Source organism: Diadema antillarum, unplaced genomic scaffold, assembly GCF_040938485.1.
Source record: "Diadema antillarum isolate AM-2024a unplaced genomic scaffold, OU_Dant_1.0 seq00000142_RagTag, whole genome shotgun sequence".
NCBI classification, from domain to species: domain Eukaryota; kingdom Metazoa; phylum Echinodermata; class Echinoidea; order Diadematoida; family Diadematidae; genus Diadema; species Diadema antillarum.
Window position 1 is genome coordinate 115,364 of NW_027271218.1, and position 23,664 is coordinate 139,027.

A 23,664-nucleotide genomic window follows, 5' to 3' on the forward strand; every position below is an offset into this window, starting at 1 on the left:
CCCCCCCCCCCCCCCCCCCACCATGGCACACTGGAAAACTTCATCAAAGAATCTGGTGCACGTCAGAAGTACAATGTAGCTTGCCTTTAAGCTTTACAACCCACATGCTCGTACACACACACAGAGTGCAGTACTTCATAAAAGAATCAGGGACCTTTTGTCTGTCGTACCTTCAGTGTATAGGGCTGTAACCCTCAGTGATCTAATATTGGCAACTCCTGTTAAAATGAAATCCTCAGGACCAGCATTTTCTTCTTAAACAAGAGTTTTTTTCATGGATGACTGTGTTTGTTGCAAGGGGAGTGCACCGCATTTAAGTTCTCTCCAACTCTGGCCACGTAGGAAATACACTAGACCAGTGGTCTGGTGACGATGCCTGACTGATCCCTCCCTCCACGGGTGGGTGGGTGTAGTCCTACCTCTGTCGGTACGTAAATTTTGATGTAGTCCACTTGACGAGACTTTTCTTTTTTTATGTCAATTCAATACATGGCACAGTGTACTCTCCCAAGTTAATAAATACAGTTTATATTCACAACAATAAACTTACAAGTTGCTGAACTGGAACAATAAAAAAGAATAACATAAGACAATTTTATAGTAAAATACTGAACTTACCATTGTGACAAACACAAATCCGGCAACACAACATTTGCTCCTGCGACAATTGCACTGGTCTTATTTTCTCCAAAGACTTAGGGTTACGGTTAGGGTTGTGATAGGGTTTTAGGTTTAGTTTGATGTGAGGATTAAGATAAGGGTTTGGGTTATGTTTGTGGGTAGGTTTTATGTTTGGCTTAGCGTGCAGATATTTAATGGGAGCGATTGCCGCAGGAGCAAATGTCATGAAACCCACATACATGCATCACCCCCCACCCCCCCCCCCCCCCACCATGGCACACTTGAAAACTTCATCAAAGAATCTGGTGCACGTCAGAAGTACAATATAGCTTGCCTTTAAGCTTTACAACCCACATGCTCGTACACACACACAGAGTGCAGTACTTCATAAAAGAATCAGGGACCTTTTGTCTGTCGTACCTTCAGTGTATAGGGCTGTAACCCTCAGTGATCTAATATTGGCAACTCCTGTTAAAATGAAATCCTCAGGACCAGCATTTTCTTCTTAAACAAGAGTTTTTTCATGGATGACTGTGTTTGTTGCAAGGTGAGTGCACCGCATTTAAGTTCTCTCCAACTCTGGCCACGTAGGAAATACACTAGACCAGTGGTCTGGTGACGATGCCTGACTGATCCCTTCCTCCACGGGTGGGTGGGTGTAGTCCTACCTCTGTCGGTACGTAAATTTTGATGTAGTCCACTTGACGAGACTTCATCTCACAGCCACCCAACACTGGTCCACGGCCAAACCTACGAATGCAAAGGGGTAGGAAAAAAACCCTTTGTAGCAAGTTCTACTTAAACAAAAGAATTAATATACAGTATGTATACACTGTATGTTTATATCCGTCTAGGGAAAATATTTTCTCAGCTAATTTTTGAACTTGTGAGAGGTTGCCTTAAAGGGACTGTACAGTACTGGTTGAGGTGGGGATTCATGTTTTGAACATTCCTAAGTGAGAAACCTCTTATGAAATATGAAAGAGCATGTAATTTTAAGAAAGTTTCAACGTTTATTTGATGAAATGGCTGAGATATCCAAAAAAGTGATAATAATAAAAGGCTACAGGCCACGCCTTTTATTAGGATCTCTTTGTTTCACCTTGTTTTTGGATATCTCAGCCATTTCAAAACCGATTTTCATTAAATAAACTTTTGATGCCCCTTAGAATTGCATGCTCTTTGACATCTCATAGAGTGGTTTCTGAATATCTCGCAAAACGTTAAAAGCTAAATCCTCACCTCAACCAGAACTGTACACACCCTTTAAGCAAGATTAATTGTGCATGAGTACAAACACAAACAACCAAACAAATAAGAAAGGTGGTTCACAGTAACATTAGGAGGTCATTTCTGGCATCTTGCTATGGGAGAAAGGCTGTCATTAGTGTCAATCAGTGTTGAAAGAAGCTCATCATCAGCCATGTATATTACTTAACAATTGGGAAAACATACTCACTCTGAAGATGGCTCTCCCCCGAATGAGGCCAAAAGGCACGGGACCAAAAACTCTGGAGTCAGTGGAGTTGTCAGTATTGTCACCCTGGAGCCACACGTGTCCTCGTGGGATCTGGGAAACACAAAACACAAACAAGAAAATTAAAAACAAAATGAAAATTGAAATAAACAATCCAGAGGAATTCATTCATTTTCCTGCCAGAACAAAAAGTTCAAGGTGAGTACCTTGGATCTATGTCAACATGCTGATTTTTCTTTACAAAAACTGGAAAGCCCACAAGTCGTTCTAAATTGATTTTTATCATGAAAAATGAGCATTGCTGTCGTCATAGTCATGAAAGCCAGCAGTTTACAGACTCACATATTTGGTAGTCTTCAGAAACTTCCAGGAGGTATCCGTGGGGATCTCATCAAACTCCATGGCAACCACCCTCTTGCAGAGGAACTGTCCTGGGTCTGAAGGGGATTTGAAGATCACTATGTCACCCCTGCAAGAAACGAAAGAGACCCACAACAATCAAACTGAGATGAACTTGATAAAAAAAGTGATATGGCATAATGAGAATGATGTGTGGTGTGAAACTATGAAAGGATTGAAGACCAAGGGCACGATGGAGATGCGTGGGATGGAATTATATGTGACCCGCCACAACAAAAGGATCCTAAAGCTGCTGACAGGTGAGCCAAAAAAAGCGGGTTTGAAGTCAGGTCATCAAAATTGGTCAAAACCATCGATTTCTGTTTTTGCAATGATTATGTAGTCTTTGTTTTGTCTATTATCTGCAGAAATTTTGACGCTAAATGATCAAAGGAGAGGAAAGAAATTAGTCTTTTCTGGGCCATAATTTTCCGACTTTCAACTGAACAGGAACGCCTCCAGAGATTTGGATTTAGCGCCACAGACAGACTCCGCCCCGAGCAATGAGGGAGTGATCTTATTTGTCAGTGCATGGCATCCTGGTTACTGACTGATCGTGCGCTAAGCTTGAATGAACATCGTGGAGGTTGCTACGAGCATACCTTCTATTGAGAAGAGGTGAAAACTGTGTTACCTCCCCTTGAGAGTCATGTTATGCATGAAATTAAAGTGGAAGAGTAAGGAAATAATGCCATGTCATCTTCAGAAATTTGACCTCCTGGACTTTCAGATCATTTTTTGTTGTAGGAGGTCACATATGTTGAAGATCTGGTAAGTGTGAATGGAGTATGGAGATATGGGCACGTGTTGATGATCATATTCCAAGAAAAGTGCTAGAGTTTAACGGGAATGAATACCCAAAGCAAGGACAACCGAAGAAGATGGAAGACATAGATGGAGGAGGAGCTTGGGAAGGTTGGCTTTAGGAAGGAGGATGCCCCAAATCAGGCGAGATAGCGAGAAGGTGTGAGAATGGTTGCTGGTAGAGTGAGGTAAATCCGTTATAGGAACAAATCTTTCATAAAAAGTTGATATATGATAGCAACTCTTGCTGCAGGAATGGCAATTGTCATGGTAACAACAAGAATCCAGCTTCCTGATTGGCTGTTGCTATTGGAAGTTGTCATTCCAGCAAGAATTGCTATCCTAACATCTTTTATGAAATGAGGCCCAGGATCACTGAATACCTTTTGACATTGAAGAAAAACCTGGTGCTGACGTGCTCTGTAAGAACAATGTCTTCCTCCTGGATTGTGGGACGCATGGACGGACCTGTGCACTGAAAAGAAACAAAACAAAACAAAACAAAAACAAAAAGAACATAATCACTCCATCATGGCAGAAGTACAATTTCAACACAGAAGCTTCTCTTTAAGAGAAACTAGTGAGATTTTTTTTCTCCCATCTATTGAATGTGCAGCATACAACTGATGCATAATTATATAATATTGGATGGCCTTGAGATTAATACAAGGGAAATATTGGACGAGCTATGCACAAATATTGGACGAGTCGAAGACGAGTCCAATATTTTGCTTAGCGAGTCCAATATTTCCTTGTATTAATCGAAAATAGGACATTCAATATCATCATTATTATCCTACAGAGGATTTTAGCAAAGAATATTTTCACTTATAAGGCCTACCCTTTCTGTCTCCGACTCCGAGTGCTGTATGGTCTCCTACTGTGTAGTGATCCTGACATGGGGTATGGTATACATGTTGATGTAGGCCTACACTCTTCAGTGCAAGTTAATCCACTTCAGTCTCTGATAAAACAGTGATCTATGTATCCAAGGTAGCCGTCATGTTACTGTTAGACCGAGATCTAGCTAATTTAGACCAGAATTAGATGTATTTGTATCCGAGATCTCAGAAACAATTCACGTCACATCTACCGTAGATCGTGAAAGATCGAATTAGGCTACTACCACAACTAGTACTAGTCCTACTGTGCTGTATATCGTACTTGTACACACGTACGTACATGTACAGTAACTGTAATGCATAACGCGCATGCAAATGCAAGCGCAGCGGCGGCGGCCGGCTACATCCATATCGCGCGCGGGCTATCTATCAGTAGCGCTGAGCATGCAACAACGCAGAGCTGCAGATCAATCGTCGCCTTGCGCCTGCATGCACACACACACACACAAAATACAACTTGTTTGCATCAAACCTAAATTTAACTTCCTGTTATTAAAGTGATATTTTGAAAAATTGTGTGAAAAACAATTTCAACTAATTGATATATGAAATTTGTTTGTATAAACGCAGAATTTTAGAAGAAACGATATTCTAGTTAATTCGTGATTGACCAATCGCAGACGTTTTACTTCATATTTCAAGTCATCTCGTATGTATCTCAACCAATCACTGTGCAGTTTATAAAAACTTTGGGGAATCCCCCTCTTGCCGTCCAATATTTTAAATATTGGTCGCCTCGGCAAAAAAATATCGGTCGAGTTCAACAAACTTTTTAAGTGGGTTGGAGGTTATGAGGTGCGTCGACAAAATAACACTTGTATTTGGGCTCTAAAAATCCTCTGTATGGATAATAATTGGTATTATTGGATATTTGATTACTGTAAAAAATGATATTTTTGCGGCATGAAATTTTCGCGAGTTGCCTCTAACATTCAGCGCATAAAGTGTAGACAAGAACTTTTGCGTTCATTTTAATTTTGCAAATTTCACAAAATGAAAATGCATGCGAATATACCCCATTTTACAGTAGACCAGCTCTGAACTTTCATATTCATTAGTGATAAAACTAAGAGAGAGAGAGAGAGAGAGAGGGAAACAAACGAGGGAATTGTAATTTAAAAGAAAGAAAAATAAAAGGAACAACATTTGAACAATTCTAAATTCACAGCTTTCAACATCTTCAATCCAAGAAGACCAGCTTAATTTTCATCAATTCATGCCACAGGTCAATAACTAAAAATATTACCTCCTTTCCCCACACCCCCTCCCACCCCCCCCCCCCCCCCCCCCCCCCCCCCCCCCCCCCCGCAATGGAAAAAAAAAAAAAAGATTAAACAAATTATACTAGACTAGACCTTGCAATGATCTTTGTTTTGATGGTCATAGTCTTACCAGAGTGAAGTCAAAGACATACTCGGAGACGCAGTAAGCCCCACAGTAGAACAGTACCGAATACTTGACAACTCTTCCGAAAAGTTTAGCTGCCATCCTGTGTTACTCGTCTAGTGTCAGGATAACCCCGTCGCGGGGCGCTGTAACACACTCTACGGTAACCGGTACATATATTTGTCCGTATGGGGTCGCTGCTGCGGTTAGTGTCAGGAGAACCATCTAGTAGTAGCGTTAGTATTGTAGTACCTTCCGAGGCGGTAAGGATAAACCTGACAGATAGTTATGTCTTCTGAGTCATCGAAAACACTGTGTGTGAGATTCTTCCTGCAAGAAGAAAGAAAAGTTTGGATTCAGTTTACAGTTACAGTTTAGTCCAGCCCTGCACATACCAAATATGGTACTGAGTGAAGGCAAACAATAAAAGGAACACAAGCGGCTTCCATTTAAATTAATTATACATTGTCATTGTAGGCCTAGGGCCTAGTTGTTTTGTTGTGTGATACACGTTTACTTTGATACCTTACACTCAGTCGACAATCAATAGCATAGCAACGTCCTGGAAAAGAAATTCGTCCACCGCATCCGATTGTACCCACAGCTAACGGGACGCTGCAGCTGGTTGGAGCGGTGATTCTGGTAGGCTCATTCAAGACCTCTTTGATTTCTGAAAATATGATCTTCAGGTAAATTGTTTCATTGACGTAGGAAGATAGATTTTCTGGTATCTTTAAATCAAAGAAATAAAAAAAATAATTAATTGTAAGGTTAAGATACAATCTACACTCGGCTGTCGAATAATTTATAGATAGCTTGACTGTTTATTGATGTCTAGATCAGGCTCGAAGAAGACTAGAATAAAGCACATTTTCAATATGGCCGCGCCCATGGAGGCCAAAACTAGCTTCCAGAGAAAGTCGAAACCCAAAACCATAGCTGTCAGAGGTACAAGACCTTCACTTCACAATGGCCAGCTTCTTGTGTCAACCGGCGTCCCATCACTGGACCATCTATTAGGTAACATATAAGTGGAATAACGAATCAAACTTGTTTCATGTGGAGCCTATCACTCACTATGGAGCACAGCACAGCGTCTACGTCTGCCGCCGTGCGTGCCCGTGCCGTGCCTAGCAGACGGCCCGGCGGCGTAGACGAAGACGCGGTACGCGACGGCCCACGAAGACACCGTGCGAAGCACAGCGTCTGGTCTGGCAAAGCTGTGTATTTGTATTTGATAGGCTATTTGTTTATATTTGATAGGCTATCTATGTCATGGCATGCATCTGAATACAATATGTGACCCGCTACAACAAAAAGGTCCTAAAGTCGCGCACGGTCGAAGCCGTGAAAATCGTGTTTGAAGTCAGAGCATTAAAATTGGTCAAAACTTACGATTTTCTGATGTTGATATATTATTGGAATCTAACATGTCTTCTATCATCTGTCGAAATTTTGAAGCAAAATGATCAAAGGAAAGACCAAAAAAATAGCGTTTTTCTGAGCCATGTTTTTTGGCGTTTCAACGAAGCAGAAACTGGTTCGAAAATTTGGATTGAGCGCCACAGATAGGTTCCGCCCCTAACAACGACCAGAGTGATCTCATTGGTCAGTTTGCTGCTTGCTGCTAACCGAAGCTTGAAGCTCGCACACTGCACAGTCAACTGGTACGTGCGGGTGGGGTGCGCTATGCTCAGCCGCTTGTCACATCCTGGTCACTTGATTGGTTGGTGAGGAGACTGCCGACGCTGATGTGCTTGAATGAACTCTTCGGGGGTTGCTAGGGCTTACCTTCTATTGTCCAGAGGTGAAAACTGACTTGCGTGTCCCTTGATCGCGATTGCGTCGAAAGGAAGACTTTTAGGGTGCTTTTCTCGAAACAGTGATTTTCCAGACGTCTCGACATGCTCTCTTTTAAACATTGATATCTCCGCAGCCGATTATTTTTATAAAATGTGTTATATATCAATTTAAAGCAGAAAGATTAGGGGATTATATCATGCAATTTTCATATAATCGACCTCGCCGGACTTTAGGATCATTTTGTTGTAGCGGGTCACATATTGTCAATGTGCAATGTCAATATGGCTTTGACCACAAAAACAGTCATTCTTCATGTAGTAATGTAGTTATAATAGTAGGCCTAAATTTAATGAAGTGCATCGTAATCTGCAAGCCAATGACATGTTTCATTGATGCAGTTGGACCTACCCATTTAGAGAGGTCTAACAGAACAGTGAACCATCTTGCTAACAAGTTAGTTTCTGTATACTTGGGTGACCCGCACCTCGTCATAGTTAATGTTTGCGCATATTTGAATCACACTTCGCCACTGAAATTCTTTGAAATCCAACTCACATGCAGGAAAAATGCTGAAAATTCCAATGGAATCACAAGTTCACTGATCGATATCGAAAATTTGCTGCTATCGTCGTCAAACGCGAACGATGCGAAAAAGTTGCACGCTAAGGAAGGGGCCCGCAACTCGTCACCGGCGCTCCCATAGACAAAGCACGTAAAAGACGTGTGCGGGTGACCGTGATGCTCCCATAGACATACACGTAAAAGATGCGTGCGGGGACAGTGGTGATACTTATAACATGTATTCCGATTAAATTTCAGATTTTCGCGAAAAACTGTTCGGTTTTTTACCACAATTTGCTTGGTTGTGGTAGCTCTGCCAAGTTTCAAGCGTACGGAACACAGTCCCGGGCATAAATTTTTGTTTAGTGTGCTTAAAACAATTTTAAGCGGGGTGACGGTATTCGGGCCCCTGACGAGGTGCGGGCACCTCACTGTACTACTAACGAGTATTAGCCAAATACTCATCGATCACTATTTGATGCATTTCAATTTTGCGAGAACCAAGTTTTGCAAAATTAAAATAGGGGCCTAGGCCTATTCAGTCCGGGAAACCCGCTCATGAGGACCGCTCCCGCGTACAAGGACTGCCCCGCCTCATGAGGACCGCCCCCACGCCTCATGAGGCCCCCTATTCACTTCTTATTCATCTCACATCTGACGTATAAATTGTCACAACTTTGCACAGTGATTTTTTGTTACACACACATGTCCACTATCCATGATGAAAAGAAGAAAAAATCCTGTCTGTTTTTTTTTTCAAAAATCGAGTTTTAATCAACCGATGCAGAGCGCCCATCAAAACACGGGCTCCAGCGTGTTCGCACAATGCAAGACTGCCTAGCCTAGCGGCCTGATCCGACAGATTTATTGTTGACTCGTCCCTACCGTAAAGTCTTGGCGACAAACGCAAGTGACCTTTTTTACTATGCACTGGTGCAAGCTCATCATTTTAATTGACCACTCGTTCTCAGAAAGCACGTAAATCTAGTGAATGGCAAAAGACATGTTACATACGTGTATACTACTAAATGAGGATTTTCCACATTTCTTTTTCCTCCTGTTTCCTGAGGTTATTTAGTTGTGTCCCCCAATTTCTTTCGATTTGTATTCATGTTCGAATGTTCCAGGGTACTGCACCCCATCCCATGCGTACTTTTGATTTTCTATGCGAGAAAGCCACTACGCAAGCGTGGTCGATCTGAATATAGGTGGTCCATGAGTCCTAGACTTACATACTACACACATTTCTCTATTACCTGGTATGAATTGAAATGAAAAGAGTTTAGAAAGGCAATGATTTGTGTGTTCTTATGTCTTTTTTGTCCCCAAATTATTCCTTAAAATCATGAGAGAAATGACAATTATGCTAACTTTAATCACTTTGTTTACATTCCTTTAAATATCCAGGTGGTGGACTAGCAGTTGGAACTGTTCTCCTTGTAGGTAAGTGATGTCATGAAATAATAAGTAAGATGTGTAGGGAAGAGCTCGGTTCAATGTCAGGAAAAAGAAGAAGGAGGAGGGACATATAAGACACAAGTTTGTTAAACTTTCAAAAATGAAATATCATAAACAATGGGAGAAGTGCAATGTCACAAAAGAAGGAGGAGGAGGAGCCCATATAGGACCTTTTAGATACTTGTTAAAACTTTGAAAAATTAGTTGTCATAAACAGTAGACCAGCAGTGACTTTACATAAATGGTGAACATCTGATGGCATTCTCTTTGGGGATTTACAAATAGATGGTTGTCTGTACTCCATACATGTAATGATTATGCAAACTGGCACATTGCAGATTAATTAAGATGACCTGTTGTCGTAATTGATTAGCTTTCCCATTGATATGGAATGCTCAAAAGAGCATAAATTTTATTGCAGCGTTAATTGATTTGTTCAGACCTCCCAACCATTTTGAAGTTGGAGGAAAGAATCAGAATTTGAATCATTTTCAGCTCTTGTTTCAATAGGATTTTTCTTGACAATGTTTCTACACTCTTCGATTGGAACTGCTCTTTCTTTCCTACTTTTACTCCAAATCATCCCCATTTTTCAGTCAGAAAGATTGGGAGGTCTGTGATTATATTGCAACTAATGACACAAAAAGGTCAATATATATGTACATAATTTATGTAAGTATGTTAAAGGACAGGTTCACCTTCATAAACATAAGGATTGAGAAAATGCAGCAATATAAGTAGAACACATCAGTGAAAGTTTGAGGAAAATTGGACAATCGATGCAAAAGTTATGAATTTTTAAAATTTTTGTGTTGGAACTGCTGGATGAGGAGACTACTAAAGCTTGTGAGTCATATGCATACAACAGTATAAAGAAAATTCAACATATTTTCACTTTTTTCACATAATAAAAGACCACTTGACTTGCCTCTTTCTAAAAGCAGGGGGAATGATATTACCCATACCATATGTCGGTAACGAGTCAAGGGAATGCGTACTTTTTTCAAAAGATGAAATTTTGTGAAATTCTCTTTACATTTTCCTTATATTGTACGCATGTGACATCTAAGTTATTCATACACTGCAGTAGTCTTCTCATCCAGCGGTTACTGCACAAAAACTTTAAAAATTCATAACTTTTGAACGGATTGTCTGATTTTCCTCAAACTTTCATTGATGTGTTCTACTAACATTCTCTCAATCCTTATGTTAATGAAGGTGAACTTGTCCTTTAATGATTATATAAGGCAGTAAGCAAAAGAGACAGATATATATTACAGTTGAACCTCTCGTATCCGGACAAGTCGGGACCGGGGCTCATCCGGATAAAGGATTTGGCCGGATACGGGAGACTCATTGCTTTATACATGTACATATACATACACAATCATGTACTGATGTAGCCCATTGTAGTACCACATGTATTAATGTGTATACTGCAACCTTTTCATTGTTACACTCAGTAACAGACCCCAAAATAGAGGTTCGTGTTTGCAAGAATGAAATTATTTTCTTTTATAAATTCTTGGGATGATTTACCTAAATAATTATTAAGAAATGTATCAAGTATATATGTAATTCATGTGTGTTTGTGTAGGAGTTCTCAAGGAGCTGGGAATCCCCCTTTCCTCCCGTAATTATTAAAAAAATCACGGCGAGATTGCGTCCGTATAATAGAGAGATCCGGATAAAGGGAGGCCGGATAAAAGAGGTTCAACTGTATTAAGAAAGAGAGGGAGAGAGGGAGAGAAAGAGACATGGAAAGACATGGATGAGGAGAAAGATAGATAGAATGCTAAAATGTTTTCATTTCTTTGCTCTGTTCAATTCCAGAGGAAGACACATTTGGCAGCTATGCCAATTTGCTGCTCCGCTATTTCCTGGCTGAAGGCATAATGACTGGCCATGGACTGATGGTAGCTAGTGCAGAGGAGCAGCCAAAAAAGTTGCTGAAGGTAAAGTCATTTGCTTTGCATGCAGCAAATGGAAACTTCTGACATTTTCACCTTGCAAACGTATATTTCTATGTGTGTAAGTGTTGTTCACACACACCCTGAATTTAACGTTTTTGAAACTCTAGTTTAACAATGCAATTCAAAAAACATTAATTTGTGTTCAGGGACACACACAACAAAAGTGTTAATTATTGCGATCCATGTCATGATCCAAATATTGACTTCACTTATTATTTTTTCAATTCTTTTTAAACATTGCAACAATTTTCCCTGAGCGGTGTATGTGAGCGGTATGTGAAGAGAAACTCAATTCTTATTTTTATCCCACAGTGCAATGCGCCACAATAGGTCCATACACTCGGAAGCCAGGGGTCACATTCTGGTCACTGTTGATTTTTGTTGTTGTTGAAACATCTAAATAAACTTGAGTTTTACATAGTGATGCAAAAAAACGTTAATTCATGTATGGAGGATGCAGCTATAGTCGACACTTTCAAATTCCCAAACAGGTTTGATATTGATAGAGAATATATTACTAGTATAGGCCCTTAGTAGTATAATATGAGTTTGGCATTGTAATGCAACAATAGGGGATAATTCTGGAGGATCTGCAAGTATTGACTTCTTTGAATGATGCAAAAGTCTTCCTAACATGTTTTATTTTTGATAGAGGTTACCACGCCCTCTAGAGGATGACCAGAACCAGGCTAGCGGAGGCAAGTCAAACCCCTCGGCTCAGGGTGAACGAACTCCAGCCGGGACAGGGGAGCAGATGAAAATTGCGTGGAGATATCAACATCTTCCACAGCACCAGGTTAGTAACTTACTTGAGATGTTTACAGTTATAAACTGTATATTTATTCAAATTAACGAAATTCTTGCACCAGGTTGTTTACATTGCAACTGATTGACAAATTGCCCTATATTGATGTAAGTAGGCACAGAATAAATTAGTGTTTCATTCAAATTAAGGAAATTCTTGTATCAGGATGTTTGTATTCCAAATAAAAACAAATTACAAATTGCTGTACATGGCTACATCTAAAACACTGATTGATACAATGCTTATTTATGTGGATGAAGGGCAATTAAGAGTTTATTCCATGGTTGAATGATTTTGTGCCCTCATCTTCAAGGAAGAGCAAGACCAAAAAGACAATGAAAGGACACGCTGAAATAAAGAGGGCTTGATCTGCTTTAATCAGTTGTACATTGTATACCAAGGCCTTGTGGAATGGTTTCTTTTTTGTGGAACAAGACAGATATTATATGGACCTTGACTTTCATCAAGTCATATGTAGTTTGTTTCACTGTGGTGTTGGTATCAGACCTACATGTCTTCATTTTAATGTGACAGGGCCAATATTTAAATTTGATGCATGATTGTAAAAATGATGCTACCATGGCTTTCTGCATTTGTCATTCTTGTCAGATTGTGGATCCCTCGAACCAGTTCGGGCACAGCTATGATGTCAGTCGGACCATGGAGGAAGGGAGGTTGGGGGCAGCAAACTGCGCCTGCTTCCACCTCCAGACGGGACTAGGCCAAGCGACGAACTCTGAGTGAGTATTTATCTCTTCCCCTTTAACTCTTTATGTGCCATGTTCGCACCCCCGACTCAGTTGTCGGCGTGCCAACTTTGCATATATTCTGCTCAAGCACAGAAACCCACCCAAACCGATCAATAAATTGTCAAATGCCACAGTACAATGAAAGCGTTTCTCGCGGGTCAGTTCCTGTCGCATGTAGCTTGCATTTTATGTAGTGATTAAATATCAGCCGGTGTTCCTGACTGGATTTGAAAGTAAATTCCCAGTTTCTGTCAATGTTTTGTGTGCAAAAGTCATGTCTCTACAACAATGCAGCTACTGTTCTTTTGTGAGAAATGATCATAAATTTGTCAATGCAATTTACATCAATGTAAAACTAGACATTTTCTGTACAGCTTTGCTCATTACATGTCGAGGGTAACAAAAAATCTGCTAAAGTTACATGGATTTGAAAAACAGTGTTTTAACAAAGCAGAACTATGCTGGTGTCTCAAAATAACGTGGCACACAGTGGGTTTACACTATGGCACATAAAGAGTGAATACTGCTGGCCAGCCCGTCTTGGTGTCTACATCGGTGACACGACATTTGCTCCTGCAACAATTGCTCTGGTCTTATTTTCTCCAAGGACTTAATGTTAGGATTTTAGGTTTAGTTTGATATGAGGATTAGGATTAGGGTTAGGGTTATGTTCGTGGGTAGAATTTATGATTGGCTTAGTGTGCAGAAATTTCATGGGATCAATTGTTGCAGGAGCAAAATGTCATGGAACTGTTAAGATCATACAGTTCCGGCAGACCTTGGCGGGATTCTAGTAATTCCTCTAAGATTGCATTCTCTTTCAGCCTTGACAGTATGAGCAACGTACGTAACAGCTTAGGACTGTATTAAAGCCAGATATATACTGGATTCTAAATCCCCCCCCCCCAAAAAAAAAAAAAAAAAAAAAAGAAGAAAGAAATATAGTTGTATTGGCATAACCAACCCGACCACCAAGTATCTCAGACGCTGCTTTTGGGGAGTTGTTTCTTTTCTTTTTTTTCTTTTTTTTTTTGCTATCGTATTGCACTTGCTGCCTTTGCATCTCAATTTGCTGTGGAGAAAGCCCCGGGAGTGTTGTGGACAGCTTCCCACCATAACGTGTCTGAGTTGAGCAGTTTCAGTGCGAGTTGAACTGCTTTTTCTTTTTAACGCACATAATGCCACTTCTGTGGGTGATATCTACGCCAGTATTAAGAGAATACAACATATCTTTATTGATTCGCTTCTCTCAGATGTGAGGGAATTTCCCTGAACCCAGCGTACCGGAGTTTGTTTTGCGACCTGGAGAAGGCAATAGAGGAAGGCGGATACAGTCTCACCCCAGCTGCTGTCAAGGCACAGGTGATATTACAATGTTTTCCTAGAAATACAGTCAATCCTGTCTGTAGTGGCCACCGAAGGGAGACAAAAAGAGTGGCCTCTATAGACAGGTTCTCTGACATTTTGTGTGTATTGTATACGCCAAATATTTCGCGAGGTTTTTATTTTCGCGAATTTCGCGATTCAGCTGCTATTCGCGAAATTAAAAACGTGCGAAAATATTGACTCTGATCCTCATATGAATGTGACATACGCGTACACATTTCTCCATTCAGTACAGGACTCCACGATCGCGAATTTAACCACTCGCGAAATCGTTGGGAAGTCTCAATTCGCGAAAATTTAGGCTCGCGAAATATATGGCGTATACAGTATTTCATACATATATGTGTATGTGTTCATAAAGTATGCACTTCTTTCGTACATCCAACAATATTATTGATCACATTAGTACGCACCACATTGCATACAGGAAGCAAGCTTTTATGAGTGCACCACTTAACCTTATTGGAGAGTGATTGAGACAGTGGCAATCATTGAACTGTTCCTCGTGCATGACTGGCACAGGTGAAAATTTGTCATGTTATTCATTTTCTATTGGCATCAGTAATTATTAAGATAAGCAAAGATTAAGAAAGCTTACATGTATGATATCTATCCTCAAAATAATTCCAAGCCTTTAACCTCAATCTCACCCTTAATTAACAGAGTAATGCAGATCGCAGTGTGTTACGGATCGGTCTCCACTCCCTGGCTTCCCCTTTGTGGGAGGTGGGCGGGAGCTCTGGTAGTCATGGCGACAGCAAGGCATATGTAGATTTATGCAGATTTCTTCATGCTTTGCGGGGTCTCCTGAGAGGCTCATTGGCAGCTTGTGTGGTTACCATGCCAACACACCTATTCCAGGTATTGTAATTAACTTTTTCTCTTTTTGTTTTGTTTTTGTTTTTTGTTGTTGCTTTTAGAAGTAGGAAGCAGAAGTTTTGAAGAATGAAATTAGTGTAAGTTCACTACCATTACAACAAACAAGGTTATAATGGGACTCTTGGTAGAATGAAGTGAATATTCAGGTCCAAAGATTTTATTTATATATCTTTATATTATTTATTGTTCTGCTCCTAACAAATTTTCAGTGTAACGAAAGAAAACTGCCAGTCCTGGGGACTTTGTTATGACAGGAGCCACCTTTATTAGGATTCGTTTTAAAAGTAAAGGCAATAAAGCATGTACGCACATACCAAACAAAAGCCCAGATATGAATACCAGGTAGTCGTTGTAGATGTATCGAAATCCTGATGGATTTGTAGGTGAGCATTCCAGAATCTTTCGGGGGTATTTGAAGTCACATTGGTTTTAATCATGAATATTAAATTTGATCAATATGTTCAGATATGTTCTTCCTTAATGATTATTTTGAAAGGATGGTAGGCCTATAGTTTTGGTTGAGATGGGGATTCAGGTTTTGACTTTCTGTGAGATAATTAGAAACTATGTATATGAAATATTCAAGAACCTACTCTTCTAAAAGGAATTCAGAGTTTATTTGATGAAAATTTGAAATGGCCGAGATATTAAAAAGCGAAGATGTCCAATTAAAAGGTTTAACCCACCTTTTATTAAGACCGCGTTATTTGGCTTTGTTTTGAATATCATTTAGAAGTGTGTGTGCTCTTTACAGGACAAGTCCACCTTCATATACATAAGGATTGAGAGAATGCAGCAATATTAGTAGAACACATCAGTGAAAGTTTGAGGAAAATTGGACAATCCGTTCAAAAGTTACGAACATTTTAAGAATCTGCACAGTCACTGCTGGAAGAGAAGACTACTACAGTGTATGATGTCACATGCGTACAACTATATAAGGAATATAAAAAGAGAATTTCACAAAACTTTACTTTTTGAATAAAGTGCACATTTCTTCGACTTGCTACTGACGTATGTTCAGGGTAATATTATTCCCCCTGCCTTCTGAAAGAGAGAAGTCGAGTGTTCTTTTGTTATGCGAGAAAAATGGAAATATGTTGAATTTTCTTTATTCTTTCTTTATATCGTTGTACTCATGTGACATCACAAGCTACTGGGAGTATAGTAGTCTTTTTATCCAGCCGTGACTGAGCAGAAACTTCAAAAATTCATAACTTTTGAACGGATTGTCCGATTTTGCTCAAACTCTCACTGATGTGTTCTGGTAATATTGCTGCATTCACTCAACCCACATGTCTATGAAGGTGAACTTGTCCTTTAATATTTTGAAGTGGTTTCTAATTATCCCGCAAAAGTTAAAACATAAATCCTCATCTCAACCAAAACTATACCATCCCTTTTAAAAGCAATTGAATATTACTTCAAATTTTATGGGATGCAAGGTGTGTAGCAGTTTGTCTAATGTGTCTAATTTGGAGAAGACAGTTCCTTGCCTCAATATTCAGGTATTTCAAATAATGAAGATTCAACCTTTAACATCAATGAATGAAGCATCGGCATGAAATTTATGAATTTCAATGGGCAAGGAAGAAGATTTATGGTCAATTTGCATAATTACATCACAATACAGTGAGAAAATATTGACTGGTCATTATTTGTGGATATTGCCCCGAAGGGTTTGTGTTCTGAGGGTGTACTGCTCTCCTTGCTCTCAGTTTGTCCTTGTAGCCTTTTTGTCAGCCTTGAATGGTTGTTATCTTCTTACTCTTTTTTTCCCTTTTCTCCTTCCCCCTCCCCCTCTCCCCTCCCCCCTCTCCCCATCCCTCCCCCCAAAGGATGGAAGCACAGTTCGGAAGGTAGAGAGGTTGTGTGACTCGGCAGTCCTGCTGGAATCATTCGCTGGTTCTGACATGGAGACCAACCCTGCCTACAAGGAATATCATGGTAATATAAGAAGGTTCTTGAATGGGAGTGTCAATGTTCCAACTTACCCCAAATTGCTAGAATATGAATGCCTCTGAATCCCATACTACCCTCCCCACCACCCCATATTCATCTATTCCAAGGTCCTTGTGGTAACTATGTCAAAATATTTCATCCAGTTACATATACCTCAGTTCAACAATGTACAAAAGATCAGTTAATTTCTATCATGGACTAAACCCTTGGACTGCCATGCTGTGGTTGACTGTATTACAATACCTGACTTGACTCGTGATGTAGCGTTTAGTACTATATAAAAAATATATACATCGGTGTATATATACAGTATATATATATATATATGACACTATGTACTCATTAGATTCAATTATTCTGTCCTAATGCCCTTGGAAAAAAGGTATGAAATTGAAATCAAACTATCTTTCAATTCTACATTTGATGCCTGTCTGGTCTTTTCTGGTCTTAAATAGTCATCCATGTATCTGAATGTTGAATTCAAGACTAATTTGTTGATGTTAATATTTGGAGGAGAGGTGCCTTTCCCAATTAATCAAACATGTACTTCAAATGTGTGTTTGCCAGGGCTGTTTCACATTCGAAAGTTACCACGGCTGAACTCCCTGACGGCCTGTTTACCAGACTCAGTAGATCTTGCCTTCAAACTGCGCAGGAAAAAGCTCACGATAGAGGTAAGACCATTGAAACATTCTTATAAAGAAACGTAAGATATTCATCTGTAAGCCAGGAATGTCAGACTTTTGTGAGTAAGTTAGAAGCTGCTCCATTTATGAGATAGTGAGAATACATTAGTGTCTTCATTAATTCCCCTTCATACTGTTTTCTGGGTTGGTTGTCCCCGTTTGACCAAGCATGCAGTTCTTTCTGTCGATCATTTCTTGTGTTTTATGTGCTTGAAACTAGGTAGAGGGTATTGATTCTTGCTAAACATAGATGTTGATGATCAAACTATCTCACATCCTTTTTGGAAAGTAGGTCCACTGGTATGGGTTTGTGAGAATGTCATAAATGTTCCAATATTTATACAGTCAACCTTGCTTATGTTGAATCCAAAGGCAAATCCAAAGTTACCAGAGAATATCCTTTGTTTTCCATAAATTTCTGCTTATGCAATAGAATTACTACATATGACTATATCTGTCACGGACAGAATTTTCCTGTGACTTGGCAGATTTTTTGACTTGTGTGAGGTTGACTAAGATGAGGTTGACCATTTGTGAATATGAAGTTAATGTAATTTGGAAGCAATGCTGTATGCATAAATCACATACATTTTTTCAGTGTCATTCCATGATTTGCATTGGGAAGGATAATTTTTTTTGTATGCTGGATCCAGAGTTTCTTCCGCTCATCTCACATTCCATTTCCCATCTTTCTTTCTCCAAATCTGGCAGAAGCTGCATCTACCTCCCGACCTGTCGGAGACAGTGAGTCGCTCCCAGGAGGACCCCGCCAAGCTTGCAGCGCGAAGTGCCGCAGCCGGTGCCTTTTCCTGCGCTTCCTCGCTCTCGGACAGAAAGCTGGACTTCTGACACTGGAGAAATGTTTAGTGTTCGTTCCAAGTTTAACTCAGAGCAGGCCAGGATATGTGCACGCACAAACGCCTCAGGAGGCCAGCCACTTTTCCACATGAGCGCATTCGAACTGGCAACTCTCAAAACAACTGCTTTGTATTGGCAAACAAAAAATGTAACATGGACATGTTATGTATCATTTTAATGAGAAGTAAATTGTCTTTATTTACATTATGAATCACTGGCTTTCAATTCATTCAATGAATGTAGCATTCAACGTAGTTCTGACTAGCAGCTGCATCACTGCTTTTTCAACTACTTGTACTAGGATGGGATATCCCGTTTGTGGCCTCTGAGGGCATTTGTGCCCACTATGGGATATTCCACATCTGGGATGATATGGGTTAATAGATTGTTGGTTCTTTGCTGCCAGTCCTGGAGGGGTCTTTCTCAAGAGTCTGTGGTGTTAAACATCGTAGCATAGTATTCCTTGGGCAAATCATCCCTAGCCTTGTAAAATGAACTATTGCACACGAGGGCATTATTCGCAGGCTGGTCTGGACTTGCAACCATACATGTTATGAAAGCAGGACCAGTGCCAAAACCCACATAACCAGCACACAAAATATAAGAACATAGCCACTCCAATTGTTATTCATATAAATTCTGAAAATATGTCTGTCTGTCTGTCTGTCTGTCTGTCTGTCTGTCTATCAGTATGATCAACATTGAGAATTATAAACTAGTGGGGTGCAGTTTAACTACCTGGTATTTGCTGAGTTTAAGCATTGGAGGAACATAAGGAAGACATGTTCTAGCAATGTGATGTACATGTGAGATTCCATTCCAACCCTCTCCTGTTTATTTATTTTATGCATCAAAACATGTCTTAGACCCCAAAGTCTGACAGCAGTAAGTTATGCTATCAAAATTCTTCTTTCTTTCTTTTTTTAACAGATATCTAAACATGTTCTAGCAATGTGATGTACATGTGAGATTCCATTCAAACCCTCTCCTGTTAATTTATTTTATGCATCAAAACATGTCTTAGACCTCTCTGACAGCAGTAAGTTATGCTTTCAAGATTATTATTTTTTTTTTATAAACAGAAACCTTTCTTCTTCTTTTTTGTATTTCAGCAACATCACTTTCTACTAAGGTTTTCAGTTTCAATGTCTACGACGTTGTCAGGGTATCTTGCTGCTGGGTTGCACCTGTAGCTTGTTTCTTTGTAAAAGAGTTGCCAGGAATTGTCGTCATTTAAAACTGAAGGTATCATCAAAACAATCTTATTTCAAGGTAAAACTCCCTTGTTATTCAGTAAATCTCAGAGATGATACTGCCCTCTTTGTTACTCTTGGTACCAGTGTCTCTGTCCGCTCACGTACAACTCGGTACCAAACTAGTTTTTTGTATAAATGTACATTGCAAAGAATATTATGTCAATGGTAATAAAATGTTGATGACATTACAGCATGATTATGTTCCTGTCAATTGACATTTGCTTGTGAGTTGATGATGTAGAGACAATGTGATGAATTGACGGAGTAATTAAATTCAGTATACAGTTCAACCTCTCTTATCCGGCCTCCCTTTATCCGGATCTCTCTATTATACGGACGCAATCTCGCCGTGATTTTTTTTTTTTATAATTACGGGAGGAAAGGGGGATTCCCAACTCCTTGAGAACTCCTACACAAACACACATGAATTACATATACTTGATACATTTCTTAATAATTATTTTAGGTAAATCATCCCAAGAATTTATAAAGGAAAATGATTTCATTCTTGCAAACACGAACCTCTATTTTGGAGTCTGTTACTGAGTGTAACAATGAAAAGGTTGCAGTATACACATTATTGTACTACATGTGGTACTACAATGGGCTACATCAGTACATGTGTATGTATATGTACATGTATAAAGCATTGAGTCTCCTGTATCGGGCCAAATCCCTTATCCGGATGAGCCCCGGTCCCGACTTGTCCGGATACGAGAGGTTCAACTGTAATTGATGACAGTCAATCAATATAAACAATACAAAAGAGTTGGTTACCCACCAGCGTCAAAACACCTCAGAAATGGGCCCCAAATGGTATATTACAGCCATCAACTGTGCACCCCTGAAAATGGTGTAAGACGTAGCCCAAATGTCCTCACCACAGGATTCACAATCCCCTATATGCAGTATTTCATTATGGTACCATGTGCATGTCTAAATAACATTTTTATTGTAATGTACTTCTCTAGTTTGAAAGTAACTAATAAACACTTTCCTGGTATTCAATGTTGAATTCAGTTAAAAAGATGTCAGATCTACATGTGAAGAGTTTGTTCGCAAAAACCGATAAGTCCATATTTGCCAAATGGAGATATTTGCGATTAAAGGTCAAGAAAAATAAAGAGAATAACAAAAATTTTTGCTTCTTTTGACCATAACTTCAAAAATGTACCTTTATATGTAGCGACCAATATATCATTTAGAAGGTATTATTTTGTACTTTATGACAGAGACCGTACTTCAAAATCTTCAAAAAATCGGTTTTTGCAAACAAACCCTTCATGTAATTACATTTAATCCACAACACTCACAGTGAACTTCATATTATTCTTTTGAACAGACTGTTTCTGTATTGCATTAAATTTTTGGATGTTTATTTTGCGAGGGCCTAGTAACAAAATAATTCATTTGTTTTCTCCCAACCATCCAGTTCCATAGGCAAGAATTCACTTAAATGTTGCTATGTAGGACTAGCCTTCGACAAGCTTGGTGGTTGTTAAGGGCAGCGTATGTTAACAAAGCATGCACAAAATCTGAATACATTACAGAACTAGCCTATTCTACCTCCCTGAATGTTAAAAAAACATACATGCTTAAGTATTTTGTGAAATGGGAACCCTACAATGACAGAAAAAACAAACAAACTTTTTTTTTCTTTTTTAAAGGAAAATGTTGATGCCATTGTATATATGTGACCGTGCACTTCAAAACGAACATAAAGTTGCACACACTGATTTTGCGTGAGGACTGAAAATAAGTGAAATGGGTCAACCTAGCCGAACTTGACTTTTTCCTATTTTCTGAAAGAGCGGGTCTTCTTTTACATTATGCTAAAATTTGGTATCATAAAACCAACGGGCAGGAAAGTGTGGTTTCTAAGCAGTTTATCTCGAACATTTTTGGTAGAATAGTGTGATCAGGTGTGTCTTTTGAATCCCTTTTTCATTTCTGAGAAACCTTGTCCATACTCCTCACTTTCAACTCTAATAACTTTTGAAAGGATAGTGCTACTGCTTTGAAAGTTGGCATTGATTATGGCAAGAATGTGTTAATGAGGCATGCTTAATTTCAGTTTAATCTGATAATCCCTTCATTGTTGTTACTCTGGTGGTTTACTTCCTGTTTTTTGTCCCATTCATCGCACAGCCAGCACGGTTTGGTGAAGATTAAGCACTTGAATAGACATTGTACTTCAGAGCCTCTTTTCTCAGTTCACACTTTTCCTGAGTTTGTGCTTTCTTTCCAATATTTAGATAGATAAGGAGAGTCCATTTGATTTGATTCATACATCATTTTAAAGCTTAAAGTCTGCTCTTTCAGAATATGGTCTTAACTAAAAATTCATGTCTGGCGACTTTTTGTTTGTTTTGAGGTGCAGGGTCACATATATAAGAACAGAACCTTTTTATTTATTTATTTATTTATTTTATTTTATTTATTTATTTATTATTATTATTATTATTATTTTTTTTTTTTTTTTTTGGGGGGGGGATGCAGGTGTATGGCATGTCAGATGGAAAGTGACCCCCCCCCCCTTTGACAGTAGAGGGATGATGTTGGTGAAAGTGATGAAAAAAGTGAGAATGAAGGGAGAGATGGTGGTAAGTGACTTTGTTATTGGATGTCTTGATTGAGTGTAAAGATAAGAATAAAGGTGTGTTACTGATAGCATTAATATGAAAGTGAAAGGTGATGGCTTAGTTACATGTGGCAGACATTGAGAGAGAAATAATGCTGATATATGTACTGAAATTGTGAAGAAAGATGCTGTTCTAAGCAATGATGATAATGCATCCACTTGAGGCACTTTATGTCAACAAGGCAATTTTAATGAGGATATACGATAGTGCATATGCTGGCAACATTCTTACAAAATTCATTAAAACAAATACATAATGTTTATGGTACATGGATAATGAGCCAGCAGATACCTAAAATGTAAGGTAAATACCCTATAGATGAATCTGGAATTTTCAACAATTAAGGCTTATTTTGTATACAAAATTGATTTAGAGCATAAAAATGTTTGTGGGAAAGACCAAAATAAAATGGATATTTTGCGTGAGTAATTTTTCACACAGTGTTGAGGTAAGATGAATTTCACATGTTATCAATTCTGTGGTTGCATGAAATGAGAGAAAATGTCCACACTGCAAAAATTTTCACTTTTACAGTGAATGACAATGAGAAGCATATGCCTATGAAGATTTTGATAGCAAAATGAGTTATAACTCCGTTTGTGTACATTTGAGATATTTGTGAGTAAAGCTGAAAAAAACCCAATAAAACAGACCTATAATAATAGAAGAATAGGAACATGGGATATCAGAATACTCATAACTTCTAATATATACCTTAAATATATAACAGGTGAGTTATCACAGAAAATTATTTCAGTCTATCTCATGATGGACCTACTTCAAAATGTTTGAATATGACACTTAATCTGTTCAGCAATCAAACTCTTCATGTTCATCCTCAGGGGATGCATCATGGATTCTGACATGAAATTGACTCGAATGTGATTAGGTTTTGTCTATAATCATTGCCTACATCATCATCATCGATTGTTGTCACCGTCATCACTACCATCAATACCGCAAGACAACGAAATAAAGATCTGTCAAAAACAAGTGCAAATGTCATTTTTATTCTATACCAAAGGCCTACATAAATAAAGAAATCAACAAGCAAGTA

The 23,664-nt window shown here is 39.0% G+C and overlaps 2 protein-coding genes across 2 annotated transcripts; one reads left to right on the forward strand and one right to left on the reverse strand.

Moving 5' to 3' along the window:
* Positions 1-1,338: 1,338 nt before the first annotated feature.
* On the reverse strand, positions 1,339-7,195 carry LOC139727672 (mitochondrial inner membrane protease subunit 1-like). The gene is made up of 6 exons (XM_071638654.1): positions 7,179-7,195; positions 5,596-5,692; positions 3,685-3,776; positions 2,441-2,567; positions 2,081-2,191; positions 1,339-1,371 (listed from the first exon to the last, which is right to left on the reverse strand). Exons 1-6 carry the CDS (start codon positions 7,193-7,195, stop codon positions 1,339-1,341), a joined length of 477 nt encoding a protein of 158 aa, XP_071494755.1.
* Positions 6,468-18,700, forward strand: LOC139727671 (elongator complex protein 4-like). Its single transcript, XM_071638652.1, has 10 exons — positions 6,468-6,609; positions 9,361-9,396; positions 11,245-11,366; positions 12,037-12,180; positions 12,799-12,929; positions 14,192-14,300; positions 14,988-15,185; positions 17,042-17,150; positions 17,733-17,839; positions 18,563-18,700. Exons 1-10 carry the CDS (start codon positions 6,468-6,470, stop codon positions 18,698-18,700), a joined length of 1,236 nt encoding a protein of 411 aa, XP_071494753.1.
* The last annotated feature ends 4,964 nt before the right edge of the window (positions 18,701-23,664 follow it).